Consider the following 26,905-nt stretch of genomic DNA (forward strand, 5'->3'; position numbering starts at 1 on the left):
GTTGCATGAGTCTGAAGAGGAATTATAGATAGGCATTGGCCATAGGGGCTAAGATAAGACTTAAGGACTAGATCTGGACTGGGCTGGGATGTTTTCTTAATATACAATTACTCTTTGATTTAAAGTTCTCTCTTACACACCAATGAGTGTCTCTCTGGATTTTGTTTCTTTAGTCAACCCGGCCGAGCACAAACAGAAAGAAACACTCCGTCCTCACATGTGCCTTGCTTCAGACTTAATACATGGATCTGTGTAAAACACCTCTGAATTTGGTTCTCTTTTCCACTAGAATTAGGATGAGCTATTCCTTGCTGTCTAACCAAGGGCGGTGGGTGGGGATGGCGTGGGGTAGGGGTCTTTCTCCAGCACTGCCTGTCTCGTAGGAGGCCTGGTAGTGCAATGGTGACATGTTGGGAGGCCACCTGCAAGGTTGGCGGTTTGCAATGACTAGCCTCTCCCAGGAGAAAGGCAAGGTATGTCTTCGACTGCGGTAAACAGTTGCGGTCCCAGACACTCGCAGGGGCAGTTCTGCCCTGTCCTGTAGGGTCACTGTGCATGAGCATAATGTCCATGGCCGCGAGTCTGGTTTCTGGTGTTGATTGTGACCATCTCGTGGCTCCTGGTCCCTGCTCCTCCCCAGCCCCTGTCCAGAGTGGCAGCAGGCAGGTGGACCGGAACACTCAGCAGAGGTTGCCACACAGTGCTGCATTCCTGCCAGGGGCTTCAGCCTGGAGCCGGGTGGACCTTTCCAAGCACAACGGGAGACGGAAGGACACAGTGGCTGCAGCAGTAGACTCAAACACTGGAGCCATTGTGAGGACCGTGTGGCATTCTGGCGTGCACAGGACAGCCAGGGGCAGCAGGAAGCCCTCACTGGGGATGAGAGCCTAGCAGTGCTGTGGCTCATGAGAAGGGCACCAGTCCACTGAGAGATGCGTTCTTTCAAGGAGCTGCAGAACTCTATCCAGCCCCACGGCTGATTCTAGACTGGGGTGGGCTTGTAACTTCATGTGCTCTGCCTCTGGCCCCAGGGACACTGAGTGGGGGGAGAATCCTAGCCCCGCTGACCTTCCCCGGCTGACCAGCTTGAGGGGTGAGTGCAAGGGCGACCCTGGCCACCAGGGGGCTCATTGACTAGGAAGAGGCTCAGTGGAAGGGGAACAGGCTGACTGCAACTTGGTGAGAGGGTGCTGCATTTTTAGACACAGGTGCCCCAGGCCTGGAGGTGGCTTTTGAGGGAACCTGGTGCCCTCCAGCTGCTAACTTGCCTTGAGGGGTGCCCAGACTCCGATTCCAAGGCCTTGAGAAGTGGTTGCTGGATTAAAAACATAAAGAAACAGCAATAAGATAGTACACTGTGCATACTTCTGATACTGAAAATCGTTGCTGAACTGAAATTCAAATTTCAGAGGTCGCCCTGTCAGCTCCATTGATGAGTTCCTGGCAGGTGAAGCAGGACCCAGGAACTTGACTTTAGCTCTCTGGGACCCATGGACTGACTGGCGCTGTTCTCAGGGCCCACCAGGTCGATTCCAACTCCAGCGACCCCATGCAACAGACAGAGCCGTGCCCGGTCCTGCACCATCCTCACCATCGTTCCTATGCGTGGGCCCATTGTTGCAGCCACAGTGCTGATCTGGGTCCTTGAGGCCTTCCTCGGTTTCGCTGCCACCCCCACCCCCACTTTACCAAACATGATCTCCTTCTCCAGGGACTGGTCTCTCCTGACACCATGTCCAAAGTACCTGAGACACAGCCTCGCCATCCTTGCTTCTGAGGAGCATTCGGGCTGTACTGTATCCCAAGACAGATACGTTTGTCCTTTTAGCAGCAGATGGTCAACATTTCTCTCCAGCCCCACAATTCACATGCATCGATTTCTCTTTGGTCTTCCTTAGCCAGGATCCAACTTTCACATGCATGTGAGGCATTTGAAAATGCCAGGCTTGGGCCAGTCATCCCTTAGTCCTCACCGTCACATCTTTGCTCTGCAGTACTCTAAAGAGGTCTGTGCAGCAGACTTACCCAATGCAATGCACCTTTTGATCTCTCAACTGCTGCTTCCATGAGCACTGACCATGGAGCCAAGCAAGATGAAATCTTTGACGACTTCAGTCTCTCCTCCTTGTCTCATGGTTGGTCAATGCTTTGGCCCAGTCGTGAGGAGGTGGGTCTTCTTTACATTGCGCTGTCATCCACACTGAAGGCAGGCTGCAATCCTTGATCTCCATCAGCACATGCTTCAAGTCCTCCTCACTTTCAGCAAGCAGGGTTGTGTCGTCTGCCCATCACAGGTTGTTTGTTAGTAAGCCTTCCTCCAGTCTTGCTCTCACGTTCTTCTTCATAGATCCAGCTTCTCCGATGATTTGCTCGGCCTACAGATTGAATAGTATGGGGAGAGGATGCAGCCCTGTCGCACACCTTTGCTGATTTTAAACCACGCATTCCCCCTTAATCCATGTGCAAGTTCTGCACAATCACAATGAAGGGCCCTGACATTCGCATCCTTCTCACGGCTCTCCATAGTTTGTGAGGGTCCTCGCAGTCCAATGCCTTTACATAGTCAGTAAAACACAAGTAAACATTTCTAACATTTTTCCTTGGTATTCTCTGCTTTGAGCCAAGATCCATCGGACATCAGCAATGATGTTCCGTGTTCCACGTCCTCATCTGAATCCAGCGTGAGCCCCTGGCAGCTCTGTGACAATGTCCTGCTGTAACTGTTATTGAATGATCTCTGAAGAACTTTTTCTTGAATGTGGTACCAGTGACACTGCCCTATAATCGGAGCATTCTGTGGGGGTCACCTTGCTCTGGGATGGGTACACATATGGATCTCTTCCAATCAGTAGTTGGCGTAGGAGAGTGAGTGCGTCAGAGCTTCATCAGCTTGTCGGAGCATTTCAACGTGTGCTCCATCCATTCCTGGAGACTTGCTCTGTGGTTGGCGCTTTCAGTGCAGCTTGAACTTTATTTGCAGCCCTGTGGGCCCTGCCTCACAGGTTGCTGACCGGTCCTTTTTGGTGTGGTCACTGTGTTTTCTTTCCATCTTCTCTTGATGCCTCCTGCCTCACTCAATGTTCGATCGAGCTGTGTGGCCCACAGCAAGTCATGCGCCTCCCTGGTCCCACAGAGCCTCATCTGTCCAACGAGACGGGACAGAGCTTCTGGAAGGACGGCCAAAAGTTCAGAAACCGGGCTGACCAGAAGGCTTTCAGGCTCTGCACCTCCAGATGCCAGGCCAGCTGCAGCCAGTAGGGGTCAGCAGCGTCTTGTGGTTAAGTGCTGGGTGTGGGTGCTGGGGTGGGGTGGTGTGCTCTCTGGAGGAGCATCAGTGCGGTCTGTGAACGGCAAGGGGGGTGCTTCCAACTGACCAGCCACCCCACAGGAGAAAGATGAAGCTATCTGCTTTTATAAGGATTTGCAGCCCAAGAAACCCAGCCCTGTCTTCAAGGGTTCCTGGGGGTGGCCAGTGGAGAGAGAGGTAGACATAGATGAGTAGGCAGATGATGCAGTCTGCTTTCATCGAGATGACAGCCTTGGGACCCCCAGGAGACCGTCCCATTCAGACCTACTGCAAGGGTCACTGTGAGTCAGGATTGACCGCAAGACGGTGAATTGTTCAGGTTTGGTTCCCCAGGGACACGGCCAAGTGGTCAGGTTAGTCAGCCGGTCAGCAAACAGTGACAGCCCTACTGTCAGTGGATGGGCTGCAGGGTTAGTGGGGGCAGGACCTTCCCCCTCCTCTTTCTACTCCCAGCTTGGCTTGGAGATGATTCTGTGGTCACCCATGCTGTAGGGGGTAAAGGGGAAGAGACCTCAGATTCAAATGCATTGAATTTATGGTCTTACACAGCAAAACAAGGCAGAGAGGAATCATCGGAGGCGGGCGGAGACCACCTGTGTGAGCCCATGCTGGTGCCGCATGGGGACTCATCGGCAGGTGGAGACTGACACAGGACACGGGACACCATGGAACTGTCACAAGTGGAGGTGGGGGTGGGGTGGGAGGCATCAGCCAGCACAGGCAAATGTGGCACTCCGAAGCAGGAGAGGGACCCGGCACGACTGGGATATGCACACTGCTGGAGGCCGGGAAAGTCTGCGCCTTTGGACCACAGTGGGTCGCTGGAAGACCCACCCTTGGAATCCCAATTTCCATCAAGGACACACCAAGCAAGTCCCTGAGGGTGAGATTGCTCCTCCCTGGACAGCCTTCAGAGTGGCAGCATTAGCTTTCAACCACCCTGTCAGCTCCACCACCAGCCAAGGGGCAGGAAATCTCCCCGGGGGCTGAATTGACGTGGGGGCTAGAACTGGGGTTAGTGCTCCCACTGTAAACCATCCCAAGCCCCATGACCCCAACATCTCTACAGAGCCCAGCAGAACTGGCGCCTGTGGGTGTTGGAGGCTGCAACTGCCCCCGGGAGCTGAGAGCCTCGTCTTCTCCCCCCCAACTACCAACACCCCCTCCCCCCCCCCCCCCCCGCCCTCCCCGGCAAACCCAGTGCACAGACTGAACTCTTATGCTGCCGGGTCTGTCAGAGTGTTGAGGAAGGCTCTCCTGGCAGCTTTTCCTGACCCCTGAATCTCGCCACTGCTCCCCAGACTGAGCCCAGCCCTCACCGCCCCCCCCCCCCACCTGCATCTGGTCAGGACCAGTGTCGCTGGGGGCCTGCCACGGGGTGTTCCTTCTGTCTCCCAGCCTTTGTCTCTGCTGGTTCTCGTGCCTGGAATGGTTGTCCTGCTTGTCCTCGTCCATGGCCTCCTGGTGTGGCCCTGTCCACTGCTCATCTGGACTCCTCCTCATCACACCGGTGGCCCTGGTCACTGTCTGCCTCCTGCTCCGGTTGCGCAGTGCTTGCTTACTGGATGGGCAAGGGGTGCTGCCCCCCCCCCCCCCGCCCACTGAGCAGGAGTGCTTTTCTTAGCAGGGGCCTCGGGGCAGATTCCAACCAGCCAACTTTGAGTTAATAGCCAAGGGCTTAACGGTTTGGACCACCCCGGGGGGCTCTGGCTCTGAGTTGAAGACAAATGCACTGCAGTGACCCTACCTGATGGTAGAACTGCCCGTGGGCGGGGATCCTGGGCTGCACGGCAACACCTCAAGGTGGGCGGGCTCATGGCCTTGGGACGGTCTGGTCCAGGGTCCTGCGGCTGACACTGGCCATGTTGGGACCCACAGCTGGTCTTCATGGCTTTTTTGCAGGGCTCTCGTGGGCAGTGTGTAGGTTGCTTAGGAGGGACGGCATGTGGGGAGTGGGGAGCTTGCTGACAACTTCATTCAGCCCCTTCACGTCGGCTCTGCTGTTGATGTGAGTCAGGGAGGTGGGGGGGATGATGATGAGGACCTGGTGAGGTGTGATGAGGGGGCGTGAAGCTCAAGGAAGGGCTGGGAGGGGCGCCCACTGGGGATGGTGCATCCCAGGTGGGGACAGGAGCAGGCTGAGCACCCCAGAAGGGGCCAGCGATAGGCAGAGCTGGGCCTAGGAAGAGAGCACGGGGAAGGTGTGGTCTTAGATTCCCAAACACACACACACAAACACACACACACCCCACTGGGGCATGCTACCAGGATGCCATCCACTCAGATCTGCCTCCTCAGGCAGCAGCTTTCCTCCAGACACGGCATACCGAGACAGAGCCACGTTCCACTGGGGGGCTCCAGGGCTCCACCGGGCTCTTAGTCCACCCCCACCCCACTACACACACATACTCACACTCATATACACGCCCTCACACTTATACATACTCACAATCCCTCACACACACATACATACTCTCATACATACACACTACATCACACACACATACTCTCACACACGCCCGTGCACATATACATATACAAACACATATATATATATATATACTCTCACACATGCTCACACTCACTCACACACACACACACACACACACACATACCCAATCTCTATCACATGCAATCACAGCTTAGGGGCATTGTTCGGGGGTCCCGGGAACTGGCTGGTTGTGACTCTGGTCTTGAGGGTGGGCTGGGCTTTGATGGAGGGGAGCAGAGCACCAGGAGTCTATAGCCCTGGCTCTGTGGAGCCACTTCCTCTGCTGCCTCATTGCCCTGCCCAGGGGGCCGAAGCGGCCCTTGGTGGGTGTAACTTGCTCCTGAAAGAGTGGGGGGAGGTAGGCAGCGAGGGCACCATGAGAACCTCGGGGGGGGGGGTCTGTGTGGACATGGGGTGAGCCGTAGCAGGGCTGGCAAAGTGTACCTGTGGGGGAGGACAGCGGCCTGGACATATGCTCAGAAATGATCCCCTCTTCTTGCCTGGGCAGCATGTCCCCAATGCAGGCCAGAAATGGCTGCAAAGGGCCAGAGCTGATACAGGCCACCCCAGCTGGCTTCCTGTGGGAGAGCCACCTTGTGCCACTGGGGCTGGCTGCCTCCTTCCTCCCTGCCCTGGAGACCCTGCCTCAGCCAGCCTGTGCCCCAGACCCTACCCTGCCCCGTGGCTGCTCCGGATGCTGGCCCCAGGCCGTGCCTGGCTCTGCCTGGTCTGGCAGTGCCCCAGCTGGCCCTCAGTAAACCGTCCTCCTCCAGCTCAGACTCGCAGCTCCCTCACAATGCAGTGAGCTGTGCAGCTGGGGGAGAGTGGGCTTTCTGGAAACGTCCGTCTCAGTGGAAGGGTGAGGACCATCGGCCGTGTTGCCTGGATTGTGACTGCCATGCTGCGCTCCGGGGAAAGCAGTGTGGGGGCCAAAACAGACTCCGAGGCTGGGCCATGGGGTGGTGAGCACGGTGCCAAGAACTAGGGCCCTCGGTGCCGCTGTCCAACTTGAGGTTAGCCGAGGAGCCCCTGACTGTAGTGGCAGCTGGGTTTGTGCCTGGGTTTCCCGTTGATGGAAGGGAAGAGCCCTTCCTGTCACAGGGTAGGTGGGATGAGGGACAGGGACGTCCGGCCTCCAGCCTGCTGCTTCCGCTGGCCAAGAGCGACCGGCAGCAGGACCACCTGAGTGTGTGCGTGAGGTGGGGCAGGCGTGCAGATCCACAGAACAGGCAGCTTTTCAGCCCAGACAGTTTCTTGGTGTGAAGCAGGTACTGCTGAACAGGCTGCAGGTTTCTAGACCTTCAGAGATGGCCAGAGGGGCCCACAAGGGGCCGAGTTTGCAAACAGCAACTGCGGCCAGGCGATTCCACCCTCCACCCCCGCCCCCAGCAACCCCGAGAACGGTCACTTTGACATACAGGCACACGATCCAGATAAACTCTGTTTATTTGGTCATTTTAACCCAGGAAATGCCAGACGGATGGACAGGGAGAACAGACCTTCAGTGCACGTGCGCACTCACAGGGCGGACGGCCGGGGGAAGGGGGGCTCCGGGAGCACATGCATGGCCTCCGGAGCAAACACCACAGGACACCAGGATCGGGGGCGTCACGGGCAGACCCCAAGCGGGGCTCGCCTGGAAGGCAGTCAGATGGGCGTTAAATACGGGACCGACAGGGACACGGAGCTCACCACACGTGTAACTTACACACAGGGACACAGGGACACCACCGTTTACGTAAGTGCAATCAATGTAGGTCGGAGAGGCAGACAGACAGACAGGCGGAGCCATGCTCGGGAAGGACTCGCTCAGTCCACTCTCCTCTGCTTCTGGCCCCACTTCCCCGGCAAGGTCGCCCAGGGTGACGAAATGATGGGCTGGCCTCAAGGCTGTCTGAGGAAGCCCACCCAGCATCTTCAGGGTCAGGGGCTCCCAGAAGGACGGGGTGGCCCAGAGCTGGAGACAGCCCTGCATGTCAACATGCCCCGTGAGTCACTCCAGAAAGGAACAGGCCGAGACGGGGGTGGGCGGGGGGTCATGTCGAGCTGGTTGGGCGGAGCAGAGGGACGGAGGCGGCTGGGCCGGGGTGTGTGGCCTGGCGCGGGCCCTGGAGGGGCAGGAACGGCTGAGGACACATCCACACTCACAAGCAAAGCTGAGATGGCAAGAGAGGCCCGGGGGCTTCTGTGCCCTTAGAACTGGCTTGTGCTGCTGGGGTCACACTGCAGCAGCCGGACGATGGAGGGGTCGCTCTTGGCACCTTTAATGAACTCTTCCAGGGACAGTTTGCCTGCAGGGACAGAGGCCGGGAGATGTCAGAATGACCTAGTGCTCTCCCTACCTTCTAAACCCCCAAGGAGGAGAGACTCAACCTTCCTGTCCGGGACACTGTCCACCCACCCGGTTTCTCATCTGTCTTGGGCCTCCTGCAAACCCGGCTGTGTCCACATCTCCGAGCATCAGTGGGATTTGTGTGTATGTGGCTACAGGTCACTGAGGGGATGGACTCAGTTCGGCGCACGCTGCAGCCGAGGACCGGGATTGCAAGCCTTTGAAAATCACTCCACTCGCCACCTGTAAGACCCTCAGGGTCATGGCTTCACCCCTACACCTCCTCCATGGCCCCGGGCTACAGAGGTCACAGTGACCTGTGTGGGTCTGGACACGGAGCCCAGCTGGGCCAGTGGGGCCTGGGGCTGCTGCTCAAGCTGAGTCCCTCTCTCTGTCTGCATCCTATCTGCCCACCCCCAAGCCAGGTCAGGGCAGGAGTGGGCAGCGAAGGTGAGAGGCCAAGTTAAGGGCTCTGCTGGCCTCCTCCCCTCTGCCACTGCTCACCCCCCTTCATCACTAATAACTGTTTCTTCTGCATCAGGAGATAAAGTGGGGTCTTAAGGCCTCAGTGCTGTGGCAGGTCCGGCCCCAGAAGGGCAGCCCCCGAGAAGGATGAGTTCCTCAGTTTCAGAGCCCACTCCCACCCCACTCCACCCCACCCTCCTGGTCCTGCCAGAAACTCACAGCCCCCGCAGAGCAATGCACTGGGGTGTAGGGTCCCGGTTACTCCTGGGGCCCACCGAGGAGGCTCTGGGTCCTGGGCACAGCTGCTGTGGGTGGGGGCAGGGGCAGGGATGCAGTGCTCCCCTGGATACCCAGGGTCACTGCAGGAGGGAGGTGTGGGGGAGGCTTGATGCACCTGTATCTCAGATGTGACCCTGAATGACCAAGAAGAAACAGCCAGCCCCCAGGTCCTCATGTCCCCAAGCCCACTGTCCCTATTTTAACCATGACACTGGCGCAGGGTCAGTCACATGCCCAGGGCCACAGAGCCACGAGGCAGGACTCAGGACCAAACATGCCCTGGTTCCCAATCCAGGGTCTTCCTCAGGACAGCGAGGTCAGGCTGGCAGAGGAAGGGAGAGGTGGGCTGGGGGCTGGATGAAAAGCCGGGGAGGGGAGAAATGTATCCCCGACAGGTCTTGTCCCACCCTGCCACCTCCACAGGTCACTCCCCAGCTCCTACCGTCATTGTTTGTGTCCATCTGTCGGAAGATCTTATCTGTCCGTTTCTCTGGAGTGGACTCGTCCTCAGGCATCTTCATCACGGAGGATACCATCTTATAAATGGCCTGCAGGAATGACGGGGCCAGGGTGAGGGGCAGGGGATGGGAGGCCAGGTGCTCCCAGGTGGCGGACTCCTCTACTGCTGGCAACAGTTCACAGATGCCAGGCATGTACACATGCTCAGGTTTAGGGACAGGAAAAATGAACCCAGGAGGCGGCAGCGGGAATGGGCTGGGTCGGGTCTGGGATCGGCTGGGGTTCTGTCACTCAGTGCTGGGTGAGGAGTCCCAGGGGGTCCTACGCACTGCTCGCTTAGCTCAGCCTCATGCACTTCACTATGTGATCACCAGACCGCCGAGAAATAAGGGCACAGTCCCCCAAACTCAGAAGGAGTCACATAACCCGGTGGGAAAGGACAGGAACAGGGAGCCCCTGCACCTTCACAGCGGGGTCGGGAAGGCACTGCCCAGATCGGGCCCCAGCTCGGAGCATCTCTGTGAAGTCCCTGCCCCACAGCCCCAGCCCTAGCTCGGGGCAAGTGCCCTCCCACGCTGGTGGGTGGGTATTCGTGTGGTTCAGGGGTGGGGGCATGAGGGCATGCTGGTAATGTGTCGCGGAAGGGCAGTTGGCTGTGGGGATTTGCCGAGGACTCTGTGGAAGTTACTTGGCTGATAGTCTCTTTTCTAAACCAACAGACCAAGAACAAAGGAAGTCTGAGAAGCATTGTATCTTAAAAGCAGGACTGAAAGAAACAGAGAGAGGGGATCCGAAGGTTTCTGCATGTACATACTATGCTACACCTGCCTCTTTGCCACCCCCTCCCCCGGCTGGGGCTACCCAGGCCTCAACCTGCTGGGTGGAGTGCATCCCAGGGCGTGTCTTCATCAGCTTTATCATCATGGTGGGGGTTCACGGGTTCCATACATGTCTCCAGGTTTAACCCTAAGCTCCCTAAGTGTCGGGACTATGTCCTCTGAGGTGTTCCAGACTTAACCTTCTGAGATCTGGGAGAAGGGGTGCCGGGGGTGATGTCAGGGAGAGCCAGTTTCCGGCTCTTGATGGACACTATGGCTCTCTGCTCCCCTTCCATCCTCTCCCCTCAAAGCTTGGTAGCCTGGGGATGAAGACACAGCTTGGCTTCATCCTGGGCAACAGCCTGATCTGTCTGCAAACTCATCTGCTGGAACTGCAGGCAGTAGTGAAGTCAAAGAGGAGCGGTTTCATTCAGGGGGACTTCTCTGCCGCAGAGCGGGTTTTGTGGATCCTTGAATGTCTCAGGCCTGGTGGCGCCGGGGCTACAGCGGCTGCTAAACGCAGGTCAGCAGCTTGACCTCACCAGCCCCTCTTCCAGAGAAAGACGAGGCTTTTTGCTCCTGTCAAGATGTAAAGCGTTGGGGACCCCAGGGGCCAGTGCTACCCTGGCTTCTAGGGCCACTGTGAGTCAGAATGGAGTGGATGGCAGTGAGTCTGGTGTGGCTGTGGTAACCGGTTACAGTAACATGGTCCTAGGAGCAGCTAAGCACTTGGCTGCTAACCCAAAGCTGCTCCTTGTAACCCACCCAGCCACTCAATTGGTGGGGGGAGGCCCGGGCAATCCAGGGGGCAGTGTCATCCTGTCCCAGGGGGCCCCTCTGAGTAGTCAGAAACCAGAAGTCGACTTCTAGCACTTAACAACGAATACGAGAAGCTCCTGGCTGCCTTGCAAAATCCCGAGGGACCGAGCACGGCCACCGCAGGCGCCTCTGGTCAGCAGAGGGCCCATTCAGCCATAGCGGCTCTGTGCGCTTCACCGTGGGACCAGCCATCAGAGCAGTGTTTTGGGGAACACAACTGTGAAGAGGAGTTTCATCGGGGTGCGCAGCCCTGGCCGAATGAATGACGAGTACAGTAAGTGACCACTTCGCCAATGACAGAATGGCCCTTGGAAAGAGGGGAGGGAGGGAGCAAAGAGGAGCTGATACCAAAGGGCTCCGACAGAGAGTAAATGCTCAGAAAATGATGATGGCCGAGGAGCTAAGTTGAAAGATGTCCTGAAAATGATGGCAGCCTATGTACAAATGTGCGACACAATGGACAGCGACATATGGATTGGGATAAGAGCTAGAAGGGCTTCCACTAAGATGATTTTAAAAATAAATTAAAAAGAAAATGATGATGGCAACCTGTGTACCAATATGACACAACAGATACATGAAATGTTACAGAAGCTGCAACAGCCCCAGTAAAATGATTTAAAAAGCAAAAAAAAGCAAACAGAAAATACTGATTGATATGTGCCCTAAGTCACTATATGTCTTAAAAACCAGAACAAAAACAAAATCACTCTAGAGAGGGCAATTGGCAGCTTGCGAAGGACCGACTGTGTCCGGACCAGCGCAGCAGCATCCCGCTTGTGCATGCATGCGCCTGTTCTGTCCCCCGCCCCGAAGTACCTGCACGATCTCCAGAATCCCACCTGTGCGTGTGTGCGCCCGACCCCGATCCCCACCCCCACCATGCACCTACACGAGAGAGCATCCCGCCCGTGCGTGCGTGCGTGTGCACGCCCCTGCACGATCTCCAGCGTGCACCCCTGCGTACACCTGCACGCTAGAGCATCCCGCCCGGGCACGCCCCCGCACGCACCTGCACGATCTCCAGCATCTCGCCGCGGCTGATGTAGCCGTTGCCGTCCAGGTCGTACATGCTGAAGGCCCACTTGAGTTTCTGCTCCAGGCGGCCGCGCGAGGTGACGCTCAGCGCGATGATGAACTCCCGGAAGTCGATGGTGCCGTCGCCGTTGGTGTCAAAGGTGCGGAAGACGTGCTCGGCGAACTTGGAGGCGTCGCCGTAAGGGAAGAAGTTGGCGTAGATCTTCTTGAACTCATCCACGGTCAGGTGGCCGGTGGGGCAGTCCTTGAGGAAGCCCTTGTACCACTCCTGCAGCTCGTGGTCGGTGAACTCCGTGTTCTCCCGCAGGTCCTGCAGCACCTCGGGCCGCAGCTTGCTGTTCTGCTTGCCCATGGCGGCCTGGGGCAGAGACCACACCTAGGAGACAAGGGGCGCCAGTCACCGGGTGCCCGCACCGGGCTCCCCCCCCACCCCCAGCCTCGGAGCCGACCGCCTGCGAAACGCCCTGGCCAAGGCTGGAGCCCAGGGCAGAACAGGAGCAGCAAAGAACACCCATCATTTGCACAGCGATCGCATTTTAATCAATCTAGGATCCTGGGCAAGTACCCCGAAGAAACCAGGAATATAACGTGATCAGACACACACCTATGTTTATTGTACAGAAACCACCACTAAACCCCAACTTTAGAGGAAGGGATAAACAAGCTCTGGTACGTTCACACTAGGGAGGATTATTGTGGCAGTTACATAATCTCCTGTCAACTTGAGGAAGGGGTGGAGTCTAGCCTGTCAATCGGGATGCAGCTTGATGACCTCATTTGGAGACTTGACAGACATAAATAGCTCACTGGAGGCCAGACCCTCTCTCTCTCTCTCTCTCTCTGCTTGTCTTCCTGCTGACAAACCACATGGAGCTAATCTGATTGTAGCCAGTGCTGAGATGCTTCTACCACCACTGGATCCACAAGACCTTTCACCCACTGGTCTGTGATTTTCCTGCACTCAATATCATTGCCTGTGCTGTGTGAGTTTGAAGAAATTAACAGATTGGTATCAGGCATATGGGCTAATATCGGACTTATGGACTTGATCTGAACTGGCCTGGGATGTTTTCCTAATGTACAACTGCTCTTTGATAAAAAGTTCATATATATGTCTCTGGATTTGTTTCTCTAGTTTACTTAGACTGACACAATTATGCATCAGTAAGAAACAATGACCACACACCCTTAAACACCACAAGACACTGACAAAGCTGGGGAACACGATGCTTACCAAACTCAGCCCATCTCACAAAGATAAATATGTAACACTACCATAATTATAAGGAAAAACAGACAAGACTTTGATGTCGACGTGGAGGCCGGGGATGGGGGGAAACTGAGCGGGGAGAGACAGGATGTTGAGGGAGGGAGGATGGGGGCAGGAAAGAGGCACATATATGGTGGACTGGTTGAAGGAGATACTGCTGTTCTCATTTCTTGAGATGGGCAGGGTAAATATGTAAAGTATATTTCTTTAACATCAGAACAACAATACCTGTTTCCTTACCCCTCGAACCTTGATAGTGATCTGAGTGACTGAAAACAAAGATAAAGGCAAGTCAACGGAAAACTGAAATGGGCTTGGAGTCTTTCGTGGCAAACTAGTTCACCTACAAAAATCTAGGCTCTGGCCAACGGTCAGGCACGCCATTATTTCATGTGCACCGTACAGAGGAGGACCAAACGCTCCAATGAAATGGGACAGCCCATCAGGGGTTGTGAAACCTACTTCAACGTGTGTATGTGTGTGTGTGTGTGTACGTGCGTGCGTGTGTGTGGTGGGGAGGGCAAGTGAAAAACCAACGACAGGAGCTACTATCAAGTGCCCACCAGGCAGGCGGTACAAGATGGGGGGGATTCAAGGAAACTCGAACGGCATCACCTTGGCAGCTTGGGCTGAGGCCGCCCCAGACCCCATGTGTTGAGCAGCCCCTTCCTCCTCAGCCCGTCCTCACTGCCCCGATCTCAGAATAGGTGTCTGGAAGCTTCCAGGGAGCCCTTCCTGTATTTTGTTTCTGCGAAGTCTTCTCTTGGGGGAGGATTTAGGATTAGCCGGCAGCAGTAAGGAGTGTTTATAATTGACCGTTGTTGGTGTGTGGTCTCTCTGGAGCAACAAACACACCATGCCGAAGGGATAGAAAGTTTAAGGTCCAGAAATACCCATTTGTAAACCATATGACGACATATGATATAGCCGTGCATGTGAAGAAAGGCCGGGCATCTATGAGACGGTGGGAGAGGTCACCTGCTGCGATATGATCACTGGGCATTCATCTGGCTTCCACTCCAAGCCCCACCCCACCGCCAGCAGCCAACAAGTTTTGCTTTCTTATAAGAGCAATTGCACGAACAGAGCTTAATAACTGGGGGAACATAGACAAGAATCGGGAATAAGTCTCCCCCATGCTCCCAGAGGGAACCATTTATAACTGCGCTGGAGTCACACCTCTAACACGGTGTTTCTGGGGACCCCTGTTGTGGGGAGAGAATACGTGTTTGCCTGCACTGCGTTTCTTTGGGGTTCTGTTTGTGGCCAGCTCGGGAGACCCGGGGTTTTGGAGGACTGCACCACAGGTGTGCGTAGCTGAAATCTTGGGGGTATCGCTGGGCCTTCCTTCCTTCCTTCCAGTGCCCGAGGTGGGTTCCAGCTGCCAACCTGCTCCTGGGAGGGTCCAACCTCGCTGTCTACCAGGCAGATGCTCAGTCAGCTTCATGGCATCCAGGCGAGTGGCCAGACTGCCCACTGCCTGGCCCTCCTCAGAGTCAACTCTTTAGCTTCCCCGCAGCACCAGGGTCGGAGCTCTTACAATACTGTCCACTCTCTACCGGTTGGGGAGGAGTCCTGGCACCACAGAGGTTGCGCACTCAGCTGCTCCCTAGAAGGTCGGCAGTTTGAACCCGCTCCTCGGGAAGAAGTCTGCCTTTGTGACGGGGACAGCGCTGGGAACTCCCAGGGGCAGTTCTAGTCCCATAGGATCGCTGTGAGTCAGAATCCACGCAATCGCAGTGGATTGGGCTTATTAATTTGGGAGTTCTTAGGGGCAGCCCCCAATTGGTTGCTCTCCTCCTGGGACCCAAGTTGCCCTTTTCTTACCCCTCCCATGCCCAGCTTGAAGCAGCCCCAGCAGGCCGAGGAGGCTGGTCTGCTTGGTGCCGAGCACCTGGGAAAGGTTCCGTCAATATTTGTTCAGGGAGTGCAGGCGAATGCATGCCGCTGGGTGTTCCAGCGTGACCTCCTTATCTTCACACCGCCTGCAGCCCCGGATGCTCACAGAAGCTGGTGACTGGCCTAAGGTCACCCAGCAGGAAGAGTGGGGGAGGGGTTCGCCATGCTGCTGCCAGCAGCTGACTTCCTTTGGGGGGGCTCTCCCTCCATCCCCAGAGCCCAGTGCAGGCCTGGCACCTAGAAGGCGCTCAGAGCTCGAGTGTTGAACAAGCGAATGTGCAATGCGTTCACCCCACTGTGTGTGTGTGTGTGTGCACACGTGCATGTGTTCAGCCCATCACCTGGTGTGTCTGTTCAGTGGCTGGAGAAAGACTCCTGGAGAGTGACCGATGGGAACCTCACCCGGCGCCCAGAGTCCTGGTTTTCTGTGTGTACCGGTGTCTGCTTCTGTCCGCTCCTCCTGCCAGCAACGGCCTCTGGGTGCCTACTAGCTGCCGATAGGCCTGACTTCCCAACTGCAAATTTCATAAACAGACTGACCCCTCCCTGTAGGTTGTGGGCCTGGGCTGGTGGCCCCAAGTCTCTGGGCCCCTCTGTGAGCAGAGAACCCCTGTCTCTGGGCCCCTCTGTGAGCAGAGAACTCCTGTCTCTGGGCCCTTCTATGAGCAGAGAACCCCTGTCCCTGGGCCCCAAGTCTCTGGGCCCTTCTGTGAGCAGAGAACCCCTGTCCCTGACCCCAAGTCTCTGGGCCCTTCTGTGAGCAGCCACTCTCCGCAGAGCTTCCAGACACGATACAAGTCACCTTGTGGTAGTACCCAGATAGGTACTTCTCACTTACAAAACAAACACAATAAAAATCAACTCCGAGGTTGGTTACCTACGCCTTCAGTCCATTTCGCCTGCTCTCAAGGCTTCATCTCTCTACAAATTCTGACCTTCCAGGGGTTTCCCGTGAGCCCCACTCCGTGTGCAGACGGCTTGTGGCCTGTCTTGCACGTCTCTGGTTTGTAGTGCACACAGTGCGGAACGAGCTGGCACTGAGACCCGAGGATTCTGCTGCCGTTGGCGCTGGTCTGTGTGCCCTGCAAAGGCAGGGCTGGACTCTGCAGCCAGCGAGAGGACTGTGGGCAGAACTGGCTGGTTGGCTGTTTGGGTGATCCGGTGCTACCAGAATACTGGGACTAGATGCTTTTAACAAACGGAAACCAATGGCGGAGTTTCTCAACTCAGGGACCTCGGACCTGATACACGTCTTTCGCTCCAGGCTTAGTGCTATAGGGCCCACCCTTTGATTAGCTTCGCTCTTATAAGATAAAAGGTGATGTAGGCCGCACCCCAGGGAAATGCCCCTCCATCAGATCGGGCCTGTGACCTGGTAACTAAGGGTCTGCATCCCACCCTGACCCCCTTACAACTGATTGACTGGCTGATCACGGCTGGCGGCAAATCCGTCAACACATAACCACCCAACACTGGGAATTGGGGCGCAGCCACACAGCCTTTTAGAGCACACAATTCAACTCATGATACTGCCCTCGAGAAGTCACCCCGGCGGCTCGGCCTATGTTGCTAAGTATCTATGACGCCCTGCACCCCAGGCCTGCTCTCAGGGGGCAGTCTGGAATAGCCCCAGGCGCCCGGGGGGGGGGGGGGTCGGGGAGGGGGCTGTGTTTGGACAGACACTGGGGGATATACGAGTCCCATAACGGATGAAGAGTCTCAGTCAGAGCTTCTTAGCGTGAACCAGGACGGGAGGCCAGGTCTGTTCCCACCTCACGAAGCCTGAAGCCAGAGGCTGTCTTCGTTAGTTACCTGTGGCTGTTCATGGTTGTTGGCCCCCACCCACGTCTACCACCAAACTACTGCTCTGCCCTCTGGCCAGTTCCTACCTCCTGCTTATCGGAATAGAACGGCTCCACGGGACCCCCCCCCTCAATAGCTCATGTTAAGCTGCCCCTCTAACTCCAGCCGCAGAGAGCTTATGCAAGCAGCGTCCTGGGCGGTAAAGACGGGAACGTGCTCAACTGCCAAGCAGCCGAAAGACTGGAGATTCCGGCATGGCCCTTGGAAAAAAGGCCCGGGAGCCCAGGCTTGTCGGCGGGGCGCCCTGATCCCCCAGATCTGTAGCGGTGATGGAAGCTGCCCGGGGTGCTTCCTGCCCCTTCCCCATTACAGACTCGCTCTCCAGGCCCCCACCACCACGGTGATGCTGCCGGTGGATGGAGTGCGGGGGGCGTGCCGGAGCCGGGGTGGCAGGGTGGTTAGGCGGTGGCTGTTATTGGGAAGGGTTTTCGCCGCTCTGCGGGAGAAGGGGGAGGCCTGCTGCTCCTGTGAAGTTACTGTCCCTGCCACCCCCCGGGGGCAGGTCGACCCTGGGCCATAGGGCAGAACCATGCATTAGAATTGACTCGATGGCAGTGGATTCGTGGTGCAGGGGTTACCTGTTTGGCTGCAAACCCCACCAGACTCATGATTGCCAAATACACGCAAGCTCCCAGTTTGAGATAGGCGGCAGGTACCCGGAAGAACTATTTAATAAGAACGGCCTCATTTTAGCTCTCCCCTGGAGTCTTGCGGGGAACAGGGGGTGGGAGGGTGAGAGAGGCATGCTGGGTACACCTTGTGATCACCCTCCATTAGCAATTAAGCAACGAATGAGCCTCACTGACACCCCACGGCTGGCTGGGAAGCCAGTGGACGAGATACTGGGCTTTGTGCACAGCCAGCCAGGAGCTCCTGCTCACTTCTCCCGGCTGAGGGCCCCCTCCACCCGCATCCAGGGCTGCAGTCCTGAGGTGGACAGGGCGAGCGAGGGGCCTCCACTGACCAGGAAGTCCCATGTCCATACCTTGGGGGGGCCGAGAGTTCCATTAATCACGGCCGACGTCCGCTCACGCAGCCCGGCTGAGGCCCAGCCTCGGCTGCAAATGCCGGCACCAAATCAGGTCTCGAAAGCTTGCCGGGCCCCCAGCCTCGGCAACACTCGGAGGACGGATGATGGGCAAGGTGGGGGCAAACAACTCCTTCGAACAGGCCCAGGAAGGTCTGGGGGGCTGGTTCTGAACTTGAACTTAAAGGGTCAGAGCTTGGTGTTTGGGTTGGGCTCCGAGGCAGAAGGTGGAAGGGGCAGGCAGAACACGGGCGGGTCTTGGCGGTGCACTGTGGGACAGGCACTCCTCCTGGGGAGAAGAAGGAAGGCGGAGCCTTTTCCCCAGCAGCTGCGGCCTGTGTTCTGATTTTCTCCACATATCCAGGCCACTGGGAGATGGGGTGGTGGTGGGGGAGGAGGGGCATCCTGTCCCAGAAAAGTGTGCCAGGTGCCAGGGCCCAGGTGCAGGCAGGTGGTAGCCTCACCCACCCACTGCCCAATCCGCGCAGTGAGTAGTTCTCCAGGTTTAAGCCAACGTCAGGCATGGGGTTGCCATGAATGTCAACCGACCCCATGGAAACATTTTTTATTCGTGCGGCTAACGTTTCTCAGGTCTGGCCTTTGGGTTCATGTGCACTGGAATCTGGGGGTGGGGAGCCAAAGGTTGGACATCACCCCCACTCGTACGCACCTTACACCGAGAACCCCTGGCCATGTAGAGATGAGTTGTGAAGCTTCCCTGAGATGCCTTCAGCGCCAAGCCCATCATGTGCACCTGGGGCTGCCCACCTCCAGAACACACATGTGCCCCGCCCCTCACCTACAGCCTCCGAACCTTCTGCCAACAGAGGGCCTACGGCTCCCGCAGGCACGGAGCAGGAGAAATGCGCAATGCCGAGGACCGGCACTAGAGGGCACAGCGGGCTCAACCCCGGCCCTCATTGACCTGCTGGCCCAACAACTCCTTCCTTCCAAGACCACATTCCCAGCGCCTCGGCTTCTCCATCTGCAAGCTCAAGCTGTTTTCTGTCTGTGTGTCGGGCTTCAGGTTTTCTTTCTTAAAAACCGTTTCTGTGGCGCTAACACACACATCATGCAATTCCATAGTCCGATCGTGGAGTCCACGTGGCTGGCTGGCTGGTCTGAGTGCAGGTTAGGTGCCAGGAGGTTTGTAAAAAGCCCGAGGGCTTTTGGAGATTCAACACAGTAAAAAATCATGTGATACTTCTCTCCTGAGTGAGCTCATGGGTCATTTTTTCGTCACCGGTTCTATGCTAAAGTGATACCAGTAGGGACACAAGGGGTTGTACATACATGTCACCTACTTCGAATATGGCTCCTAGCACCCAGGGGGGCTCACATCCTATCGCCAGGGGCCAGCGCAGCAGAGGGAGCCATCCCCCGGACACTGGGGACCGGGCACCGAATAAGGACTCTTTCCTGGTTCATGAAAGCCCCTTTATGGGCCCCTGTTCCTTGGGACCCATTTCCTCTTTCCCTCTTCAGTTCCAGTCCCCTCAGACAACGATGGCTGTTTTCCACTATTACCCCCAAGACCCGCATGCTTAGTTTCAGCCCGCAGGTCTTGCTGAGAGAGGGGAGCTCGTGAGAGCCCTTACGCAGAAGACCCAAGGATCAATCCCCAGGGAGGGTGTTAGGCAGAGGGAGAGAATGAGAGCTTCCGAGGGCTGATCCTCTTCCTCTTTGGGGCGCACACAGCCGGCCCTCCGGAGGGAGACCTGGGCCCAGAGCGAGCTAGCAACACTCCCAGAAGGTCACAGTTGGAGGCAGCTAGACCAAAAGCCACAGGCCTCTGGAAGCCCATTTCTGAAGGTCTTCCTAAAAGTGCCCGGCCTCACGGTCAGATCCTCTGCAGACCAGGGTGTTGTTGACAAATGCAACCCAAACCCTACTCTGTGTGTGTGTGTGTGTGTGTGTGTATGTGTGAGAGAGAGAGAGAGAGAGAGAGAGAGAGAGAGAGAGAGAGAGAGAGAGAAGACAAAGCATGAGGTGAAACGTCCTCCCCCTCTCGATCCAACAGGAACCCTGGTGCCACGGTAGCTTATATGCTGGGCTGCAGAATCAGCAGTTCAAAGCGACCAGCAAGAGTTACCATCTCGGAAGGTCACACCCACCGAGAGCTCCTCCCTACTGAGAGCAGAAGAGATGGCCGTAGCATGAGACAACACCAGGCCTTTTCAGACCCCAGAACAAGAAAAGCCAAGTGCCTTGGGGCAGGAGGCTGACATGCAGAGTGGGGTGTCCTTTGGACATTGATCCCCACGCAAGGAGTTCCTTAACACAGGCCCAAGCAGGACAGGGGCCTGAGGTGAGGACCACAGTGGGATGTGTCCAGTGGCATGGCCGAGAGAGAAGACGGAGAGTCCTGCACATTTCCCGATCCAGACTCCTGGTAACCTGCTACCAATGAACTCCCAAGTCGCTGAGTAAAAATAAGAGTGTGCCCATCTCGGAACCTCACGGGGACAGTTCTCCCGGTGCTACGGGTCGCGGCGAGTCTGCATGGACTCCATGGAGCAAGGGTGGGGGCTTGTTTTTCTTCTGAGATCTTGATCTGTCATCTTCTCCCACTCTCTGAAGGAAATCAAAACACCCCCCGAGAACACTCTTTGCCCTTGTGGACAAGGCTGATGCACCAGAGAGAGGGGCCTGTGGGTACCCCCTGCACCCCTTTCATCACGCAGGATGCTCACCTCAGCTGTCCAGGGAACTCCCACCCTCAAGGCTCGCCTCAACAACACATCTTCAGGATGCCATGCCAGCCCTGGTGGGGCTGTGGCGTAGGTGCTGGGCCCCTGACTGCAGGATTGGTGGTTCAATCCCATTGGTCACTTCAGGGGAGGAAGGAGAGGCTGTCTGCTGCCATGCAGAGTGACAGTGTCGGAAATGTTAAATAGAGCCAGTGTGTGTCAGCGTAGACCTGGCGATGGTGAGTGTTTCTTTGGTTTGATTTTACTTTTGTTTCTGCCTCCACATCTGCCCTCTGATTTGTACCCCGAGCACACTAACTTCATCTTTCTGTTGTGGCCTCGACTCTCACTCCTTCATACTGTGGGCTCCTGCGGGTTATGAGAGCGTCACCTAAATCCCAGGAGAACCTGCCAGGCGTGGTCCAGCCTCAGGGCCTTTGCACTTACTGTTCCCACTAACTGAAGCAAGGCTTCATTCAGTTCCTTCCCCAAGGCCCCCTACCACAGCCTTTGTCTTTGTGCAAGGGTCTCCGCGGGGAAGCCTCCAGCAAGGAGCCTTCTTCAAGGAGCATCCTATGTGCTAGCCCGGTCCTGTCTCTCCTTAGCCCTTCCTACGCTTGGCACTGGACTATGTTTAGAGGGAGCCCTGGTGGCTTGGTGGCTTGCGCTCTGGGCTGGGGACCAAAAGGTCAGCAGCTCAATCCCACCAAGTGCTCCTTCAGAAGAAGAAGAGGCATCTATCCCCGTACAGAGGTGCGGCCTCCAAAAAGCACCGGGCAGTTCTACCCCTCCTCAGAGGGCTGGGACGAGTCTGGATAGACCAGGCCGCAGTGCCTGAGGCTTCCGGTTTTACACTTGCAGATAATGTGTGGACTCTTTCTGTTCACCACTGTAGCCCCCCACGTCTAACAGACCATCCGTGTCCACACAATCTCGGGTCCCAATTAGTGTCTGACTCGAAGGATTTCCAAAGGCCTGGGGCAGCTTCTTGTCTTGGAAGACGTGCAGCCACATGCTTCTCAGAGGCCGGGATGGGGAGACCTCGTCTCACGTGCTTTGGAGCGGTGGTCGGGGGAGACCAGTCCCTGGAGAAGGACATTGTGCTGGGTAAACTGGAGAGGCATCGAAAGAGAGAGGTCCTCAAAGAGCTGGGTCAGCGCAGTGGCTGCGACCATGGGCGCAAACCTAGGGCACCCTGTGAGCAAGTCTCGGGGCCAGGTGGTGTCCCCGTCTCTGCACACATGACCGCGGTGAGTTGGAGCCAACTTGACAGCACCTGACTGTCCGTGCAGTGCCCAGACGAGCCCCGGTAGAGTCGTGGCTTACAGAAAGGGCCGCTAACCGCAGGTCAGTTCAGCACGGCCAGCTGCCTCTCGGAGACGGGATTCCCAGCCTCAGACGCTTATGGAGGCAGGGCTGTGCTGTTCCCTGCGTGCGTCGGACCCTTGGGGGTGAGCTTGTTTTGGTTTCGCACAGTGCCTGGGAGCACGGACTATTGAATGAACCAATGAGTTTCCTCTGGGCCACTTAAGGGCTAGAGGTCAAAGTAGCCCAGTGTTCCCTAAAGACTGTCGCCTAGAAAACCCCAGGGGATGATCCAACCCTCCAGCCCTGTGGTCCTCAACCTTCCTCATGCCGCGACCCTTTAATACAGTTCCTCGTGTTGTGGTGACTGCCCCCCCCCACCATGAAATTATTTGATTGCTACTTCATAACTGTAATTTTGCTACTGTATGATTTGGGCGGCCCCTGTGAAAGGGTCGTTTGACCCACAGGAGGTGGAAACCCACAGGTTGAGAACTGCTGCTCTAGCCCATACCCCCAAGTCCATTCCAGCCCCCAGTGACCTGGGAACAGACCGGCCCTGCAGTGCCCTAGACCACAACTTTACAGGGGCAGGCGGCCTCGTCTTTCTCTGGAGCAACAGCTGGTGGTCTTGACCTGCTGGCCCCGAGGTTGGCGGCCCCCTACTTAGCCCACAGCAACACCAGAGCACGGACCCCACCACCTGGCCAGAGTCGGTTTGGCAGTGTCGAACAGCAGCAGCTGGAGCCTGCTGCCCGTGCTGGGCTGGCGCTTTGCGGCCCTTGCAGTCCTGCTGGGGCATTAGGAATACCAGGTATCTGCTGGCAGGTGCTCCTCGCTCCCTATGAAGCGCCAGGGAGCGACCTGCTGGAATTCAGACCTCTGGACTTCTCCAGCGATGGTGGGGTCTGGGGACGGGTGCAGCTCCCTGGAGCTGGGGGTCTGGGAGTCTCTTCACCAACCTGGCCCCAATTCCTGGTAAACACCTCCACCCAGGGGTTTCCTGACCTGAGGCGAGACTTCACCACAAAGCCAACCCCACAGGGGCCTGCACCTCCCATGCAGGAGGGCAGGTTGTTAATGGAGTTAAGGAGGCTCTGGCGGAGGGTGGGTGAGGGGGGATGAGGGGCAACGCCCAGAAGGGTCTGCTGAAGCAGTAAGTCAGGAAACTGGATGGGAGGCCTCACTAACAAGACATTAAGATTGTTCTTAAAAGTAAAACCCTCCACGCACAACTCTCCATATGCATCAGGATGGTGGGAGGTCCTGGAGAGGAGGGCCCGGGAGGGGGAGCAGGCCCACACAGCCCCCTGACGGAGGGGCGAGCCCTGAACAAGGCGGGTGAGCATCCTCCCTGCCGCCTCCTCTGTCCCAGCTTGGGAGGCAAAAGTGGGGCTCCCTGTGGCAGATACCCCTAAACCCCAGGCTGGAGTGAGGAGAGAAGGCTCTGAGTTCATCAGACCGCCTCCCCAGGCAGGGACCAGCTGATGAAGAGACACAGGTCCTTGCCCCATGTGTCTGCACCGGACCAGGTTCACCGCTCACTGGGGCCTTCTGGGGTAGCGTGTCTGAGGGAGGCTGCGTGGGGTCTGAGCTGAGTCGGGGCTCACCCCGGGGCCATGTGTCCAGACGTGGAGGCTGAGAACATGTGTCCGGCGGTGTCACGCCCACCCCATGATGAAGAGGGACACAACAGCCCCTGAGTGCCCTTCCTCATAGACCACTGGGGTGGGGACCATCGGCCCTACCAACATAGGTGTAGAAGCTCTGGGTGCAAGGGTGCAAACTCCCCAGGGCTCCCTGGAGCAAGCCTGGCCTTGGCTGTGGTGGCAATGTCGAAAACCAGGGGTGGGAGGAGCAGGAAGGGGCAATTCTCTGTCACATGGGGTCCCGGTGAGTAGGAAACAGAAACAGTGGGGCCCAACAACAAAAGCCTTCCCTAGACTGCATGCTGAGCTGCTCACCAAAAGGTCAGCAGTTTGAGCCCACCAGTCCCTCAATGGGCGAAAGACGAGGCTGTCTGCTCCCGTAAAGAGTTAAAGTCTGGGAAACCCACAGGGACAGTTCGGCCTGTCCTCTGGGGTGGCCTGAGCCGGCAGGGACTCGATGGAAGGGAGTCTGGCTCGGTTGCCGCATGCCAGGAGCACGCGGGTCATAGAGAGAACCAGGAGCTCTGGAAGGCTTGAAGAGAGCACACAGTGGCCACTGGTCTCAGCTCCGGCCTCTGCGACTGTTCACTTGTACAATAACCCTCCACGTCTCAAGCAAATAAATATCTGACTCACCAGACTTCCCGAGCCCTGAGACCCACAGCGGACCACAAAGTAATTGCTCTTTTAAAAAAGAATTCTCAAGCTGACCACAGTGGGCTGGAAACTGCTGACTCGAGATGAGGTTGTCGGGATTTCAGAGACACCCCCAACTCCCTCCCACCCCACTTCCCTCCACAGCTCAGACGCTGGACTCCATGTAGTCAGCCCAGGGGGCGGGACCTGAGTCCCAGGCCCCTCCAGCAGTCCCACTGGGCTGTGCTCCTGTGTGGGCTGGCACCGTCCAGCCCCTCCCTCACGCCTCCTCCCTGTGGCCTGGTCTCCCAGGGCTGCTTGTGCCAGTGTGTGCAGTAGCTCAAGCACTGGGCCAGGACCTCGTGGGAGAGTCACAAGCCAGGAGGCATGCGACTTCACTGTCCTGTGGCCAGGGTAAGCAACAGCCCTTCCCCAGAGGACAACATCCTCTCCCCAGCTGGCTCCACGCCCCCTGACTGACCACACCCTGGAAGGCAGCCCGCACTGAGCACACTCTGGAAGGCTTCCACCCGGCTGGTCAGGACCACGCCCGGGTCTGGCAGCTCCCAGTCTGGCTGCACCAAGATCCCTGCTCTCAGTGTCCACGGCCAACCTCTGTTTGCTCCTCTGTAGAATGGGACAGGGGCAGCAGCTTGTGGCGGTGGGAGCGGGGGGCTGAGTGGGAAATATTAACCATCACACTGGCTGCCCAGCCTGCCCGCACCCTGGCCACACAGCCCCTGGTCACATTCAGTTTCCTGGTCTGCCGAGTGTGAAGGAGGGGCCTCTCTGTTGACTTCACAGCTAGGGTATGGCAGAAAGGGAAAGGAAAGTTTCCAAAGGGCCGGATACATTTAAAAGTCTGCAAGGAAGGCAGGGTGATCTGTTTCCATAAAAATGGCAGCAACAATCAGACCCCCCAAACCCCCCGCGGCTCTATTCTGCTTACACTGGCTGCCGAGAGTGATATTTCCAAGCCTTTGCAATGAAAGAAATGCCGGGCTTGCTTCACTGCGTGATATTTCTCAGAGCTGGGCTGGGGCGTCAGGTCCACAGCCTGAGCTCAGAGGCATTTGTTTCCAGCCCCCTTTCTGCAGAGGCCATCCGAGACCGGCACACCCACTGGGCAGGCAGAGGCCGGACCAGGGCTCCCACACAGTTCCCCACAGAGGGGTCTGTGAGATTCCGACGACCGACCGGAGAGACAAGAAAAGGTTGGAAGGAGCCCAATCGCACAGCAGCCTCGGGGATAGGCCAGTGACCCAGAGTCAGGGTGCACATGGCGTTTCCAGGACGCTGGACACCACACACCGCTGTCCCCTAGCCGGGTGGTGGGGGAACAAATTTCCAGAGCTGGCAGCATCTCCCTGGTCTGGGTCCATTTAAAGAGACATGGAGTTCTGTTCTCGGGCCTCGGGCCAACCTTCTGAAGGAACCAGGGATTCTGCAGGTGGTCTGCAACTTACGCAGAGCACCGCCACCCCCACCCCCACCCCCCACTCCCAGGCGCCCTAATTTTGAGGAGAGCGGGCCAGGCCAGATCTGAGCACAGATGTTGTTCCAATTGGCCTTTCTCGTACCCACACAACTATCGCCATCACCACCTCCACTCCACCATTACTACCACACACCCCCACCATGACCCCCATCGCCCCCCACCCCACACCACTACCACTGCAGCTGCCTACGGCAGCAGGTCTCTTGGTGGGGGAGACGCAGGCCGAGAGGGCAGGGAGGGGTGAAGTGTGCTCAGAGAGAAGAGCCTGTCAACATACCGGGTAAGGAATGACCAGGATTTCACCCTGGGGACATTCGACTCTTTCAGAAAACAACGTGGCAGTCTTTCCTTCATTCCACAGATGCTTCACCCACTGGGAGCTCATGCTGGGCACGGGCAGCGACGCTCCCCAGGCTGAGTGGTGCTGGGCAAGCCTGCATGGCCTCGGGAGGGGGCTGATGCCAGGGCGCAGGAAGCTGTCCCCCAGGCGTAGAAGGGGCAGGAGGGAGGGCACCGTGTGCTGGAAGGCATGAAGGTGTGATACGTCACCCCCACCCCTGTATCTGGGGAAGGGCTTGCATGGGTGTCTGGCACAATGGCAGGGTCACAGCTGGGAGCTGCGCCTCAGACTTTACCCTGAGACACAGAAAGCTCAAGTACCTTGATCCAAGCTCCTGGATATTGGGCCTGACACCCCAAGACAGTCTAGGGCAGGGGTGGGGGAGGAAGCCCTGAGGGGCACTGGAGGTTAAGCATTCAATTACGAACTGGAGAGTGGGTAGTCCACAGTGCCTTGGAGGAAAGGGCTGGGGAGACCTGCTTCCAGAAACCCCCAGCCATGGAGACCCTCCAGAGTGCAGCTGGACTCTGAACTGCGTGGTCACCACGGTTGGAACCTCGGGGACAGGACAACTGGCTCGGCTTTGGTGTGGTCCGGAGATACCAGCCCTGGGGCAAGAAGAGAGCATACCCCAAAATAATACACCCCAGGAACTCAGATCCAAACACACCGGAGTGAATGTCAAAGGCGGGGAGCGCCGTGAGGTGACCGTGCAGGCAC

General features: G+C 57.2%; 1 protein-coding gene across 3 annotated transcripts in view; it reads right to left on the reverse strand.

Moving 5' to 3' along the window:
* Positions 1–7,226: 7,226 nt before the first annotated feature.
* Positions 7,227–26,905, reverse strand: part of HPCAL1 (hippocalcin like 1) — a 114,149-nt gene continuing 94,470 nt past the window's right edge. For 2 of the 3 annotated variants that reach the window (XM_075557108.1, XM_075557107.1), the window contains exons 2-4: positions 11,983–12,384; positions 9,317–9,422; positions 7,227–8,089 (exon numbers count right to left, since the gene is read on the reverse strand). In XM_075557108.1, the coding sequence (XP_075413223.1) occupies positions 7,992–8,089; positions 9,317–9,422; positions 11,983–12,360 (582 nt within the window). In that variant the 5' untranslated portion in view covers positions 12,361–12,384 and the 3' untranslated portion in view covers positions 7,227–7,991. Of the gene's footprint in view, positions 8,090–9,316; positions 9,423–11,982; positions 12,385–24,347; positions 24,447–26,905 lie in introns of those variants that run through there. The other variant, XM_075557109.1, reaches the window with a different exon arrangement.

Source organism: Tenrec ecaudatus, chromosome 8, assembly GCF_050624435.1.
Source record: "Tenrec ecaudatus isolate mTenEca1 chromosome 8, mTenEca1.hap1, whole genome shotgun sequence".
Taxonomy (NCBI): Eukaryota; Metazoa; Chordata; class Mammalia; order Afrosoricida; family Tenrecidae; genus Tenrec; species Tenrec ecaudatus.